The sequence below is a fragment of the Phodopus roborovskii genome, unplaced genomic scaffold, assembly GCF_943737965.1.
Source record: "Phodopus roborovskii unplaced genomic scaffold, PHOROB, whole genome shotgun sequence".
Taxonomy (NCBI): Eukaryota; Metazoa; Chordata; class Mammalia; order Rodentia; family Cricetidae; genus Phodopus; species Phodopus roborovskii.
In genome coordinates this window covers 623,826-640,179 of record NW_026126524.1, presented here as the reverse complement: position 1 = coordinate 640,179, position 16,354 = coordinate 623,826, and the positions used below count along the sequence as shown (strand labels likewise).

Genomic DNA, 16,354 nt, shown 5'->3' with positions numbered 1-16,354 from the left:
TCAAGAGTTAATGATTATTCTTCACAAGAAAGCTGTATTCATCTCTTCATGAGGAATCTTCTCTGCTCCCTCTAATCATTTTTTCTTTTTAACTTCTGAAACTACAGTTTAGAAAACCTTTTTCTCTCAAAATAGTAAAGTTAAAAGTATATTTCTGTATGTCTCCTTCAAACTGCTTTTGATAAAGTGTTTTTCAGATAGAAAAGAAACCAACTTATTGAGCATTTACCTCCTTTGTTCTAGAAAGACACATTAACCCATTTAATCTTAAACATATGGCATGTATATTCTTCTTAGTATATTGTTTTGTCTGCAGGGTCTGTGTTGGAATGAATTCTAGACTGAATGAAAGTTAGAAAACCTGGCCCATCCACTTTTACTATTATTGTCTGCTTGTGTGTAGTCTTTTAGTTCCCTTATTTGTGTAGCAGGGAAAGTTGTTCAATCTAGGAATCTCTAGTCACTTTTAAAACTAAAAATATATTCTAATAATAAGAGTTATATAAAAATTAATAGCTCCATAAGAGTAATATGGTCTTTATGGTAATTTGATTACTTAGCCTTTTTGTTGTTTCACATAATATCACATTATCCTTGACTGTTCTCAATATATATGGAACTTTGTAAAGTTGTATGTAGTTAGATTGAAAAATACGCTGGGCTTGGTTTTCAGTGGTATGTCAGTGTGAAGAATATTAATACTTTTGTTGGAGAAGTTTTAAATGTATTATTAAAAATATTTAAAAGTAATAGAGATTTTGCTAATATTTAACCTAATAAGATTTGCAGACTTAAAGTTAGAGACAAACCTTTTTTGTTAAAGTTTCAAAATTACCTTTCTATTGTTTATTTTTAATTAGGCAAGCCAAACTTGAGATGGATCAGTACAAAGAAGAGCTGTCTAAAATGGAAAAAGAAATAATACACCTGAAACGAGATGGGGAAAATAAATCCATACATCTCTCTCAGTTGGATATGATTTTAGATCAGACAAAGACAGAACTAGAAAAGAAAACAAATGCAGGTAAGTAACTAGTTAGCTGAATTTAACTTAAATGCAAATATATGTGGTGATTTGAATAGGATTAATCTATATAGGCTCATATATTTGAATAATGCTTAGTCATCAGTGAGTGGCAGTATTTGAGAAAGATTAGAAGGTGTGGCCTTGTTGGAGGAAGTAGGTTACTAGCTTTGGGGTACTGCTCCATTGTCTGCTTGAATGCCACCATGTTCTCCACCATGATGATAATGAACTAAACTGTAAGCAAGCCCCCAATCAATATTTTCTTTCCTAATTGTTGCCTTGGTCATGGTGTCTCTTCCCAACAATAGGACACTGACTGAGACATTATATTTCAATGAAATAAAGTAAGCAGTTGGGGTGGTGAGGCCTAAGAGATGAATAAAAGTTATATTAGACTTTTATTTTTTTAATTTTTGGGCAGAGTTCCATATATCCTAGACTGCACCAGAACTTCTTATGTATTGGTGGAAGACAGTGAACTTCCGATTCTCCTGTTTCCACCTCTCCAGTGCTAAGATTATAGACAGGGACCAACATGCCCTGCTTATGCAATGCTAGAAATTAAATCTAGGACTTTGTATATACCACGCAAGCACTCTATAAACAGAGTTTTGTAGATTCCCATTCTCAGATTGCATGTTTGTGTGTGTGTGTGTTTATTTACATATGATAGTATGCACTTTTGTGTATGTACATGTGGAAGCCAGAGTTTGAAATTATCTTCCTAGATTGCTGTCCATCTTATTTTTTGAAACAGGGACTCTGATTGGCAGGACTAACTAGCTAATGAGCTCCAGCTATCTGTCTCCACCAGCACTTAAGTGTTTACAAATACAGTCTTTTGTATGGGTGATTGGCATCTAACCTCAGCTCCTTATGATTGTAGGGCTGGCATTTTACTAACTGAACCATCTTCCCAGCCCCTTGAATATCCTTAATTATGTTTATTCATAAAGTTCTTAATAAAAATGGGTTACATGTAGTTCTTAAATGATTTTGTATTCTTAATAGTGAAGGAATTAGAAAGGTTGCAGCACCACACTGATGCTGAACTAACAGAAATCATTCAGAAACGGGAAGCACTAGAAACTGAACTACAGAATGCTCATGGAGAATTGAAAAGTACCTTAAGACAACTACAGGAATTGAGAGATGTACTACAAAAGGCTCAGTTATCGTTAGAGGAGAAATACCTTACAATAAAGGATCTCACCGCTGAACTTAGGTAAGTTAAATAATAAGAAATGATACCATCATTACAGATATCTCTGACTATTTTGGGTCATTGGACCATACAACAAAAATTGTTATTGAACTCTAAACGGTCCAACAATTGCTTTTGTTTCATTCTGTTTTGGATTTTGTGGTTTGTGTTTGTTTGGTTGGTTGGTTGGTTGGTTGGTTGGTTGGTTTTGACCATCCCATGATCCATCTAACCAAGTGAGAGATGTTGCTTTTAGCTCCTAATACCTCTGCACTCATTCTTTGATCAGTTTCATCATAAAATGTTTTCTTGTGCCAGTGAGTTCAAACCTGTTCCCCACATTCTCTTCTGTCAGATTTGGAGTATATGGATTTATGCTGAGGTTTTTGATTCATTGTGATGTATGGAGTGATAAATATGGATATATTTATATTTTTCTACACACAACCATCTAGTCTACCAGCATCCTTTGTTGAAGATGCTATCTTTTTTCCAGTATGTATTTCTGGCTTCAGGTGTCCATAGATGTGTAGATTTATGTTTGGATGGCAAGGAGGGGCAAGCAGGCTGCTACAGAGCTGAGGGTGAGAATGGAGGGATTGTAATGGAGGACAGGAAAGATAGAGAGTACTTCCTACTTCAGTCCCTACTAGAAATGGACACCATTGGTCTCTGGCAGAGGGTGTCTCTAGATTATCAGTGGCTGACACAAAGGAATGGAGGTAGGCTATAAGGGAAGGCTGGGAAGATCTGCAGGGGAAAAACTAAGCTGGATCTTATTGAATTTTTACTCATTTATTTTGTGTGCACATGGGTGGATGTGTGACATGTATCATGATGCACACATGGAAGTTAAAGGACACATTATGACAATCATTTCTTTCTACCATTTTGGTCTTAGGGATTAAATCAGGTTATCAAGCTTGGTGACAAGTGCATTTACCTGTTGAACCATCTTGCCAACCCTCCGTAATGGATATTTTAAGAATCATCTCAAACTCAGCCAAACACATTCATATGTTTTCTTATAACTCTGCCCTTCCTGTGTTTCTAATATAATCAATCAAACTGGAAGTCTGTAGAATTGTCCTCCTTTCTATTGTACTACCCAGTCTTGCCCACCTTATTTCTAAAACATATTCTAAAATCTATTGACTTCTGTTACCACTACCCATAGTCTATCATTGTTTATTTATGGTGTATGGCTATCTCTTTGTAGTGGGTTCTTTATGTTCTTGATTTAATAGTCCGTTTTCCACAGGATTTATTATGTTTCTGATTTCAAACATAAATCATATTGATTTCTATTTAGACTTTTTTTGTTGTTGTTTTGTATTGTTTTTTGAGGCAGGGTTTCTCTGTATTGCTTTGTGGAATCTGCCCTGGAACTCGATATGTAGACCAGGCTGGCCTCGATCTCATAGAGATCCGCCTGCCTCTGCCTCCCAAGAGCTGGGATTAAAGCCATGTACCACCAACACCCAGTTTATACTTCTAGCAGCTTTCTAAAACATTCTCAGTAAAATCTTAATTTCTTTATCCAGTACATCAGGCAAAAAACAAAAAACAAAAAAAAAAAAAAAAACCCAGAAAATGTCAAGTATTGGGATGTATGTATAGAAATGAAATTCTCATACATTGCTGGTAGTAAGAAAAAGTGGTTATTATCATTTAGCATAATAATTTCTTAGTCATATATCTAAAAGCATTGAAAATAGTTATTTTAACAAGAAGTACACAAATGTTCTTAGCACCTCTTTTCCCAATAGCCAAAAATGTGGCAAGAAACCAACTGGCCACCAATGATGAATGGATAAAATATGATATATGATATAAGAGTATTATTTAATGAGAAAAAGCAGTAAAATAATGGTAATCCGTGCTTTATAGTAGGTTGAACCCTAAGAACATTATGCTAAAACAGACAAGCTAGACACATGTTTATATGAAGCTGGTAAGTCCATAAAGAGAGTAAAGATTAGTGGTTGCCAGGAGCTAGAGGAGGAGATAACAGCAGAAAACAAACAAACAAAAAAATAATCCCTGAAAGATAATGAGATTTTCTTTTGTGGTTAAAAAAAAAAAAAAAAACAGATATCTGCAAACAGATAATGGTCATGGCTGCATAACATTGTGAATATAGTTAATTGAGTTGAATTATGTACTATAAAATGACTAATAGGGTATTTTATGCATGTTTTTTTTTTTACCATAGAGCATGGTTTTCAAAAGCTCCAAGCCTTTAGCATATAAAGCCCTATATGATCACGTTCCTATTTTCCTGGCCTCATTTCATACTGCTTTTGCTGTGTTTTGTTTTGGTGTGCATGTATGTGTGCATGATGAATATTATGCATATTCCTATATTTGGGAGCACATGGTATGTGTGGATGCAGGGAAAGGTCAGAGTGATGTTGTATGTCTTCCTCAGTTCCCCTGCACCTTATATATTAAGATAAGACCTCACAATAATTAGCTATTGACTAGCCAAATTATTCCAGGGAACCCATTTCTGTGAGAGTTAACTTTTATTTTCAGTCATTTTTTTAAAAATACATTATTCTTTTGATTTGTGTCCATTCAATCTGAATTAACAAATATTCTATTGATTTTAATTTATGGGAAACAATAACTCAGTTTACTTACCTTTAAAAATTATAGTAGTCACATTATCTGTTTTGATCTTTTTCTTTTGACAATTTTAGAGAATGTAAGATGGAGATTGAAGACAAAAAACAAGAACTTGTTGAAATGGATCAGGCACTTAAGGAGAGAAATTGGGAGCTAAAGCAAAGAGCAGCTCAGGTTGTTTTTTTTTCTAATAATATTTGAATAAAAATTTCTACCATGGGACAATTTTGAAGGGTTTTAGAAGTCATCAATTTTTTTTAGACAAACTTGCTGTTTGTCCAGGTTGGCCCAAATGCTGGCAATATAGATTCTTGGCTGGAAGACTTGTTTGTCTCCCTGGGAACTAAAAAGGAAGGTAAGTTCTGTATCACTAAACCACAGCTCAGCCTGACCAGTATTTTTGAGCATAAGAGTTCACCTGATACCCTTTAGATCTTTTTTATTCTGTATCAAAGAACATGTGGTTGAACATGTTACTGTGAACTAAATGTTGGAGAAACAAGGCATTATTTAGTAGTTTTTATTCCAATATAAATTGAAACCTGAATAATTTTCTCTTATTATACATTTTAAGTTTCTATAACATATAATACATATAGGATTCAAGTCCCTACTTTATTTAGAATAAGCTTATCATTTGTTGGTAAAAGTACCGGTTGTAAAAGTACATCCAACCACTCCTGGAATCCAGTTGCAGACAGGGAGGAGTGATGAGAAAAGGGGTCAAGACCAGGCTACAGTAACCCACAGAAACTGCTGACCTGAACAATGGGGAGCTCATGGACCCCCGTCTGATAGCTGGCAAACCAGCATAGGACTGACCGAGCCATATTCCCTGAACAGGTGGTGTCAGTTAGGAGGACTGGGCAGGTAGGGACCTCTGGTAGTGGATCAGTATTTATCTCTGGTATACAAATGGACTTTGGGAGCCCATTCCATATAGAGGGATACTCTCTCAGCCTAGACACATGGTGGGAGGGCCTGGGCCCTGCTCCAAATGATATGACAGACTTTGAAGATCCCCCATGGAAGGCCTCACCCTCCCTGGGAAGCAGATAGGGGATGGGATGGGGATTGGTGGGGGGACACAGGGGAGGATAGGAGTATATGGGAACTGGGATTGACATTTAAAACATGCTTGTTTCAAACTTAAATATATATATATATAAAAAAGTATATCCATCTACAAAATGTTTGCATTACAATAAAATTGAGCAACCACCTTGAACCTTGATACTAATATTTAGGTTACACATTTGGATATGACTATTCGTGAGCACAGAGGAGAAATGGAGCAAAAAATAATTAAACTAGAGGGTGCTCTGGAGAAATCAGAATTAGAATTTAAAGAATGCAACAAGCAGGTAATTATTTTAAAATTTCATATTTTAAATTGTTTAAGAATCAGTACCATGGGTGTATATAGCATTCGTACAGTGTTTTTCTTGTCTGTGATGATGCATGTCATGTGCTGCCCAAACTGGCCTTGAATTCCTATGTCTAGGGATCCCACAGAAGCCAGTGCACATACCTGGGGTGTCTTTATAGCATGCACATGATAGAAAGATTGTATAATTATTAATCTTGTACATTCTACTTAATATTTATGTTCTTCTCAGTGTTATTTTGATTGTAATATCTTACATCAATGTATCTATATTTGTATCCTATGTACATGTTTGAATAGCTATAAAATATTTCTTGGAGGATGTACAAGTAATTCTAGAACCTAATTGAACAAATCCTGTGGGAAGGAAACTTTGGGTTCTATTTTTTTATCTTATATATTTATTACCCTTAAAATTATAAAACTGTTTCACATTTGTTTAGTGCATTTGTATAAATAGTGATTGAAATGTTTGCCCATGGGAGGACGTGTCAGATTCATTCATAGAATAAGCCAAGGAATGCTAATGTAAAAGTGAATGGGGAAAAAGAATTTAAAAAGGAGAAAGAGAGAATAGTGTTTATAGCCATAGGACAAGCCCGTTTTTCTCATAAGCCTTAAATGAAGTTGGGATATTTGGTTCCTCAAGTATGACAAGTAATCATTGGAAAAGAAACATAGGGCTATAAGGTAGGTGCCAGAGGAGGACTAGCTGCTCTGAACACCAGAAAACAATGAACACCACCAAGTCAGGGAACCTTGTGGCCACAGTGTCTGGGTGGGACAGTAGCATTTAGGCAAGATGAACAGGATAACACATGGAGAACTCAGTTATGTGGTGGGAGGCTTGGTCTATGGGTATAGTACTTTTGTCCTGTCTCTGGTGGGGAGCAGACTACAACATCTTGGGTAACTGAAGAGTTACTCTGAGGCAGGGATGCATTTCTTACGTTGTTTCCACTAGCAGGACTGTAAGCTGGAGTTCAGGTTCCTTGGAAGCTGTTTCCAGAGGATCCTTCCTCCTGTGGGGCAGTTAATGTTGAACAGGGTTGGAAACTTGGACTAGCCAAGTTTCAGGAGAATTAGTAGCAACTCTAGGGACCACAAACAGGGAAGTCTTTGGAGTTTCTGAGCCTGCCTGGTTTATAAGCTACAAAACTTAAGTGCAGCCAGAAGTGACTTTTGATATTTAAAAAAATAATAAAAAAATAAAAAAAGCAATCCCTAGAGTAAATGCAGCCTTGTACAACTGACTTTTCACTGGTCCCAAGGTCTGTTTGAATAGTACAAAAGAAAAGAGAGTTAATTCTGCCTGGTAGACTTCAATACTAGAGGACCCAGAAAGAAACTACTCCAATGCCTTGTCATTTTATTAAATGCTTTTCTTCACCTCCCCTTTTATATTAGTGTTTCCCCTTCTTTTTATTATACTATAAACATTGTTTATTTAGTTATAAACAACATATAGTTTTACATTTGTCCTCTAATTTTGTTTATACATTTTTGCTGCGTGATCACATTTTTTATCTCTTGCTTTTCTCATTCCATGTTTCTAATATTTTTCTTTTTTTTCCCTTTAAGCTATAAAGATAGCTTCTTTATCCCCTCTCCCCTTTATTTTATTTATTATTTCTTTTACTCAAATTTTTCTTTCCTTTTTTAAAATAGGTTTTTCAAGACAGGGTTTCTCTATACAATAGTCCTGGCTGTCCTGGCACTCATTCTGTAGACCATGCTGGCCTTGAACTCACAGAGATCTGCTCTGCCTGTGTCTGTCTCCCAAGTGCTGGGATTAAAGTACAGTTCAGACATGTAGTTTTATTTTATGTGAGTAGGTGTTTTGCCTGCCTTTATGTTTGTGCATCACATGCATGCAGTGCTTTCAAAGGCCAAAAGAGGGCACTAGATTCCTTAGAACTGGAGTTACACATGGTTGTGAGCTGCCATGTCTGTGTTGGGAACTGAACCCAGGTCCTCTGTAAAAGCACTGAGTGCTCTTAACACTGTGCCATCTCTTTAGCCCCAGAAAAATAATTTTTAAAATTTGATTTTAGATTTTTGTTATTTTTGTGATAGGGCCTTTCTGTGTAGTCTAGTCTGGTTTTGAACTCATTACCTTCCTGCCTCAGCCTCCAAAATGCTTACTTGCTGTTGTGAACCTCCTTGTTCTTCCTGCTTTAAGATATTTTATACATAAGTGGTTGAAGTTTGACTCAGAACACAGCTATGAGTAAATCATATTTTCTTAGTTGTGTTAATAATGGGCCTCTGTTTGAAATTCAGATAGAAAGTTTAAATGAAAAGTTGCAAAATGCCAAAGAACAGCTTCGAGAAAAGGAGTTTATAATGCTTCAGAATGAACAGGAGATAAGTCAACTGAAAAAGGAAACTGAAAGAACACAACAAAGGATGAAAGAAATGGAAAGTGTAAGCAAATTACTTTCAAATTAGGAGAAAAGTAATGAAATGAATATGTTTTAACCACCCTGGGTCTATTTAAAAGCACCTTGCTTTTAAAATACAGAAACTGCTCTAAGTTTTTAAAAACTAGTTATTTGTTTAAAAAAATTTTTTTTTAATGAAAAAAACAAAGTGTGCCAGATGCTATTATTTCTTTTGACCTTTAAAAATATTTTATTATGCTGGCTTTGGTATAGACAGAGGCACTGTTTTATGTACCTTGTATTCCCTAACTTTGCCATGTTATATTTACATAGTAAAGCCACAATATATGTTTTTACCAATAAATATCCAATATGTAAATATTCTATGTAGTAGAATTGGAAATATAGATACTAACAAGTCCTGGGTGAGGAACTTCACCCAGAAACAGACAAATGGTAACTGAGTATTATTTCTGCCAAGTGCACTATGTTACCAGAGGAACATAATTACTTGGTAACTTGGTATCAGTTTCATGTGTATTGATGGTTGAATCTATTCAACACCCTTGTCTCTTTAAAATGTGAATTTGTTTCTATGAGCGCTAATGGACATAACTTTCTCATTGTCAAAAACTTTGTAATTTCAGCAATAACAAATTGCTTGATTCTTATGTCTCTCCCTATAGGCACTTTGTTTCCTTTTTCATTCCTGTTTCCTGACTACCTGGAGCTGTATATTATCATATATTAAACATAAGTTATTGAGTTAATTATAAATGTAAGTGAAACAGAGTCTAATCAAACAGAACCATTGGACAACAGCGAGGTGTAAATGGTTAATGGCCCTACCATGTTGGTTCCCTGAATGACTGGTTATTTGCATAGTTAATTATATTTATTTATATCCTGGGCCTCTATGCCAGATACCAGGACCCTAGTGATTAGTCCTGGCATTTTCCCTTTTCCTCCTTGAAGTCACCTCTGTCTAACCTCCATCGTTGTGCTGAATTAGAACTGACTTTGCTTCCTTTATCAAAAGATTTTTAGTTAGAATTGTTTTGTAGTTTGAGTTTCTTTAGATTTTGGAGTATTTAATATATTTAAAATTACTGAAATCTGGATACATTTGTTTCATATTTACCATATATGTCTCATCTGAAGATGATTTAATAAGTTTATTTACCAAATGATTTTATAGTGTGGAATTTTCTCTGCCAAATTAATACAAAGTTTTTTGGGGGGATTTGAGGGTTTCCAGATAAAAAATACTTAACTTATCATCTACGGATTTTAAATGATTAATAACATTTCAGAGGTAATAAATAAATAAATGCAGTGACAAGTTTCACCTTCATAGAGAATCCATAACCCCTATGTAGACTGAATTTTAATTCTATATTCCAGGCTAACATTTAATTATTTGTTTATTTTATATAGGCCTTGAAGACAGTCTTGGGTGTTATTCCTCAAGAAGTCATTTCTCAGGAACCATTTCTTTTTCTTTTCTTTCTTATTTATTTATTTATTTATTTATTTATTTATTTATTTATTTATTTATTTATTGAGATAGTGTCTTAGGTAGCACAGACTAGTTTTGAACTCCCTGTGTAGTAGATGACCTTAAACCCTTCCAGTATCCTCCTCCCACAAGTCCTGGAATTACATTGTATGCTACGATAGTTGGCTTTATGTGGTGCTGAGGCAAGAACCCAGGTTTTGGGGAATGTTAGTCAAGCAGGCTCCACCATTTGAGCTGCAAACTCCCCTCCTCTCACCCACCTTGTTTTGTGAGACAGGGTCTCACTGTATGGCCCAATTAGTTTGGATAATCAAATGTTAGGGTTTTGTTTGTTTCTGGCATTTGATACTCTTCTGTAAATGTTGCATGCATTATGATAAAGGTTTATATAATGTGTACATTAAAGTCATGCAGACTATTTCAGGTAGAGTGGTGGCATAGTTCTCTAATCTCAGCATTTATCTCTAATCTCAGCATTCTGGAGGCTCAGACAGAAGGATCTCAAGTTGAAGGTTAGCTCAGACTACTCAGTGTCTTTCTAGACCAGCCTGAAGATAGCAAGACCCCCAACAAAGTTAAAAAAAAAAAAAAAAAAAAGTTGTTGCTGTTGAAGTACATGCCTGTTATTGTAACTACTCAGACTGCTGAGACAGGCATACCACAAATTTGAGACCAGTTTTGAGAAGCCTCAAAATGCAGTTTTAAAAGAGAGTCTGACCGCTTTCTGAGGCGTGGTGGTATGTTCGGCGGAGCCCCGTGCTATCTGCTCCAGTCCTGACTTATATCTGTTCGCTCCCGCCAAGGAACCTGTGGGTCAGGAAGCTGAGCCACAACCATGGCATTTAAAGCCCTTGGAGCACACTCACCAGCCGCAATGTGAAGTCGCTGGAGAAGGTGTGTGCCAAGTTGATCAGAGGCGCAAAGGAAAAGAATCTGAAAGTGAAGGGACCAGTGTGCATGCCTACCAAGACACTGAGGATACTACAAGAAAAACACCTTATGGTGAAGGTTCCAAGACATGGGATCGTTTCCAAATGAGAACCCACAAGCGACTCATTTACTTACACAGTCCTTCCGAGATTGTTAAACAGATCACTTCAGTATTGAGTCAGGAGTGGAGGTGGAAGTCACTATTGCAGATGCCTAAGTCAACTATTTTAATAAATTGATTTAATTGGCAAAAACAAAACAAAAAAGGGTCTGGCCAGGCAGTGTTGGCACACGTCTTTAATCCCTGCACTCGGGAGGGAGGTGGAGGCAACTTGATCTCTGTGAGTTCCAAGGCCATCCTGACCAGAAAGAGTTCCAGGACAACGAAGGCTGTTATCAAAAGAAACTTTGCCTCTAAAAACCCAAATCAATCAATCAAATTGATAAAAGGGGCTGGAAATGTGTTAGTGGCAGAGCACTTGCTTACCATGTTGAGGCTCTGGGTTTATGATCCCTAGACTGAAGTTCCAAGTTTATCACATTTTTGTCACTTTACTATCATTAAGGCCTTTAAATATACTAACTTATTATGAGGTTTGTAAAGATGTAATTGTAGGGAAATTCTCTTATGAAAACAAAGAAGCAAATTGTAGCTACATACTTTATAACTATACCTCATGCTTTTCAGACTATGAAAGAACAGGAGGACTACATTGCTACCCAGTACAAGGAAATCATTGATCTGGGGCAGGAGTTGAAGCTCACCCAGGAGCAAGTGCAGAACTCTCATTCAGAACTAGTGGAGGCTCGTCGCCAAGAAGTCCAAGCACAGAGAGAAATAGAAAGGCTCTCTAATGAATTGGAGGATATAAAGCAACTCTCTAATGAAAAGGTAATCCTATTGTAAATAATTTTATATTATTGAAGAATTTTTAAATTTTAACTACCTTTTATTAAAGCAGTGCTCTGCCTTCATGTATGCCTGCAGGCCACAAAAGGGTACCAGATCTCATTATAGGTGGTTGTTGGAAATTGAACTCGAACCTCTGGGAAAGCAGCCAGTGCCCTTTGTTTGTTTGTTTGTTTTTTGAGACAGGGTTTCTCTGTGTAGCTTTGGGGCCTGTTCTGGAATTGTAGATCAGGCTGGCCTCGAACTCACAGAAATCCGCCTGCCTCTGTCTCCCAAGTGCTGGGACTAAAGGCATGCGCCACCAGTGCTTGGCCAGTCAGTGCTCTTAACCTCTGAGCCATTTCTCCAGCCTCAAATTTTAACTCCTTTTTAAAAGAAGGCAGATAGTAATGCTTATCACTAAACCACCAGTGTTTAACCTTTTTATTTTGTACAGTATGGATATATTTAATGTTACCAGATTGTATACTTAAAAATGATTAAAATAGTAAGGCCAGCTGTGGCAGACCACATTTGTAATTCCAGCACTTAGGCAGCTGAATCAGGGAAATCTCTAGTTGGAGGCTAGCCTAGGCTACATTGTGGGGCACTATCTAAAATGTTGTTACCTTTATGTTAACTACATATTACCACTTTTTTTTTTAAGAAAAAGTTTAACTTAGGTTTTAAATTCTTTATAATATTTCAATAAAAACTCTTCATAAATGTACTCTGGCTATACAAGTTCTCAATAAATTGAGTTATTTAGCATTTTTAGATTTGTAAATGTTTGAGCCATTTTGTAAGTAAAAACTGTCAAAAAATTTTAACTGTTACAAAAACTTCAGTTCAGATGCTCTGTGATGGCAAAGTATATTAAAAATTTTATTTCTTGCACACCTTTAATTCCAGTATTCAGGAGGCAGAGACAGATGTATCTCTGTGAGTTGGAGGCCAGCCTGGTCTATGGAGTGAGTTCCAGGACAGGCTCCAAAGCTACACAGAAAAACCCTGTCTTGAAAAACAAAACAAAATATTTACTTCCCTAGAAGTTAGCAACTCATTTACAGAGTATTTAGATTGATATGCTTGGGTTAATACTTAGACCTTGAGAAAAGTGTTTATTTTTATTCTGGAAATTCTTATAGGTTTTCTGCTTTCTCTTACACTAATTCATCATAAAAAATATAGCTAAAACATTTTTACCTTTAGTTTTTGTGGGGTTTAGTTATAATTTTATTCACATTTCTGGGTTATTAGAGCAATTAATATATAGGAAAATTTATTAGCAATATAACAGATATTTGGGTGTTTACATAAAAAAAGGAGGAAGTTGTCTACTTTTATCTCAGTTCTGTTCTTTGATAGTTTCTGAGTTTAGTATAATTTGTTTTATTTGATAAGCTAAACTCACTTCTCAAAATGAGTTTAAATGAGAGAATACTTAAATTGAACATTTTATAATATATTTTAATCCCAAACTAAATATAGATTCGTGTTTATCTTTTGGCTTGGGTCAAACCTTAATTCTTTTTTTATCAATAATCTGATTTGAATTTTATTTACATAAGGCATACATAAGGCATACTCATTCCATATTATGTATTTTAGTTTCTTTCAAGTAGAGGGAGAATTAAAATAATAGAATATCTGGTGTTGGTATTGGGGGAATGCGTTGCTTCCGAAGTAGTTTATAACAGTTTTGACTGGTTCTAATTGGGTAGGAGATGCTTGTAACTCTTGTTGAGCTGTTTCAAAACTTTTAACAGATTTCCATACATATTTCATCAGTGTTTCCCCTTATCCATGACAGATGCACATTTCAAAGTAGATGTATGAAACCACATATGCTATTGAGCCCTATATACACGTACTATCCTCTTCAAGACAGGCACTTCTGGGCCATTATTAAATAAAAGGAGCGTTCCTGGAACACAGGTATTCTGATACCATGATAACCAATAAACAGGCACATAGAAACAGTGTGGCCATGCTGGACAAACAGGTGATTCATGTCATCAGGCTGCTCAGAACAGCCCATAGTTTTAAACCTATACATTATTTCTGTAACTTCGTATTTATCATCTTTGGACTGTAGTTGAGTGCAGATTGTTGAAACTGCAGAAGTAAAACAACAGAAAACAAGACATCTTTCACTCAAGGGGAGAACAACTTGTACTTACTAATTTGGGTTAAAAATGCATAACAGGGTAAGAGATGGCTCAGCAGTTAAGAGCACTAGCTGATTGGCCTTCAGAGGACCTGGTTTCAATTCCCAGCATCTACATGGTGGCTAATAACTATCCATCTAACAACTACCTATAGCTCTACTTCCAAGAGATACAACACTCACTTCTGGCTTCCATGGGTACCAAGCACACAAGTTGTGTACACACATATATTCAGGCCAAAACATCCCTAGAGATTAAAAAAAAAAAAAAAAAAGAGTAGAAATCATTCTTGTAAAAAGCAAATAATCCATATGATGGGGAAAAAACAAAAACAAACAAACAAACAAACAAAACACACAGAAAACTGAGAGCAGGCTGCTATCTGCCAAAGTAGAGATAATTATTTGCCAAGTTAGTATTTTATAGGTCTCTGTTTCACAGAAAGCACTGGTTAGTGTAACACAATAAATAAAAGACCCAGTGACTGATATTATTAGGGTTCAAGCTTCAAGCTGAAGATCAGAAAAGCAAAGCAGCCAGCCAGTAGCTCTTACCTTTACCTCAGCTCAGGCATAAGGGGTGATCCTCAGACTGCTCCCGACTTCACTGCTCCTCAGATTCACTCAGACTGCTATGCTCCCTGCAATGTGGCTAGAAACTGCTTCTCAGACTGAATGCCTCTACCTGTTATACCTCTCAAATCTTGGGATTAAATATGTGAGCTCTGATTCATTCTTCAGTAGCCTAGGGTGGTCTTGGACTCAGAGTTCCATTTACTTCTTAATCCTGAGTCCTGGGATTCAATGTGTGTGCCTGGCTTCTATGGCTAACTTTGCTACTTAGAATATGGCTGCTCGGCTGTTTTGATCTCCAGTGGTTTTAATAAATCATAAACAGTTTATCACCACAGGTTAGTGAACTTACATAGCAAATGATGTACCAATGTCTTCTTTTTGTCTTCTCTGAAATGTCTATATTTTAAAATATACCATATAATAAGTTAACTTGATGGGCTAGAGTGATGGCTCAGAGTTACAGAGCACACTGGCTGCTCTTCAGAGGTCCTGAGGTCAATTCTAAGAAACCACATGGTGGCTCACAGCCATCTGTAGTGAGATTTGATGCCCTCTTCTGGTATAAAATCAATAGAGCACACGTATACATAAAATAAATCTTTAAAAAACAAAGCTAGTTTGGTACATAGAGACTAGCTTGTTCCCATTAAGGCACTGAATTCATTTAGCTATAATAAACCAAATAAGTTACCTATATAACTTTTCTTCAACATGTCGTTTTTAAGGAAGCACATGGAAATCGTTTGGCTGAAGAACTAGGGGCATCTCAAGTACGTGAAGCTCATTTAGAAGCAAGGATGCAAGCAGAAATAAAGAAATTATCCTCAGAAGTAGAATCTCTGAAAGAAGCTTATCATATGGAGGTAAAGAAAAATACGATTAGTGTCAGTAGACCCCTGTAAAATGAATTGACCTACTAGGATGAAACTATGAGTCTAATTCTTGAAGTGTGCATTATAAATTGGTATATTCTGATCTTCGTTTTAAGCTAAATACATACTTTGCACTTTTTTTTTATATCCTTTCATTTAAAAGGCTAATTAATGTCCTCTAGAGTTAAGAGGTCTAGTTCTTGAGGCAGTCATCCTGAATCTAAACCCTGTTTGATAACTGTATGACCTTGGCTAAGTTATTTAACCTCTCCAAGATAAGTGTAATGATTATAGCTCTCTCATAGGACTTCATGGGAATAAATTAATTACTATATGTGAAGTTCTTAGAGTCTGACTTATTGTTGATTGTGGAACTTGTGAAAACCAAACTGGAAATAATTACAGGCATAAACAAACCATTTTATGTGATGTAAAAACACTGTAGAATACTTTGTAATTACTAACCTCTGGTCTGGTAGTAAGTTACTGAAGCAGGGTTGGAACTGTTTTATTGGTTGTCTCCCTAAGCTTATATGTCATGTAGGCAGGCAAAGACCACGTTTTAGGGCTTGCTGCCTCAAAAGTCACTGGCTAAACTGTTCCGTATCCCACAACATTGGTTCATTTCCCAGCACCCAAATAGCAGCTCACCATTGTCTATATATAACTCTAGTTCCAAGATGGTTTGACACCATTTTCTGACCTCCATGGACACCAGGCACATACTCATACATGTAAATTAAAAAATAAAATGAAATTTAGGGT

The 16,354-nt window shown here is 36.1% G+C and overlaps 1 protein-coding gene across 2 annotated transcripts in view; it reads left to right on the top strand.

Moving 5' to 3' along the window:
* Window positions 1-16,354, top strand: part of Ccdc18 (coiled-coil domain containing 18) — a 91,413-nt gene that overhangs the window by 55,609 nt on the left and 19,450 nt on the right. For both annotated transcript variants that reach the window (XM_051198028.1, XM_051198025.1), the window contains 7 exons: window positions 861-1,024; window positions 2,039-2,252; window positions 4,937-5,036; window positions 6,110-6,226; window positions 8,533-8,676; window positions 11,771-11,974; window positions 15,443-15,580. In XM_051198028.1, coding sequence (XP_051053985.1) covers window positions 861-1,024; window positions 2,039-2,252; window positions 4,937-5,036; window positions 6,110-6,226; window positions 8,533-8,676; window positions 11,771-11,974; window positions 15,443-15,580 — 1,081 coding nt within the window. The remainder of the gene's footprint in view (window positions 1-860; window positions 1,025-2,038; window positions 2,253-4,936; window positions 5,037-6,109; window positions 6,227-8,532; window positions 8,677-11,770; window positions 11,975-15,442; window positions 15,581-16,354) is intronic.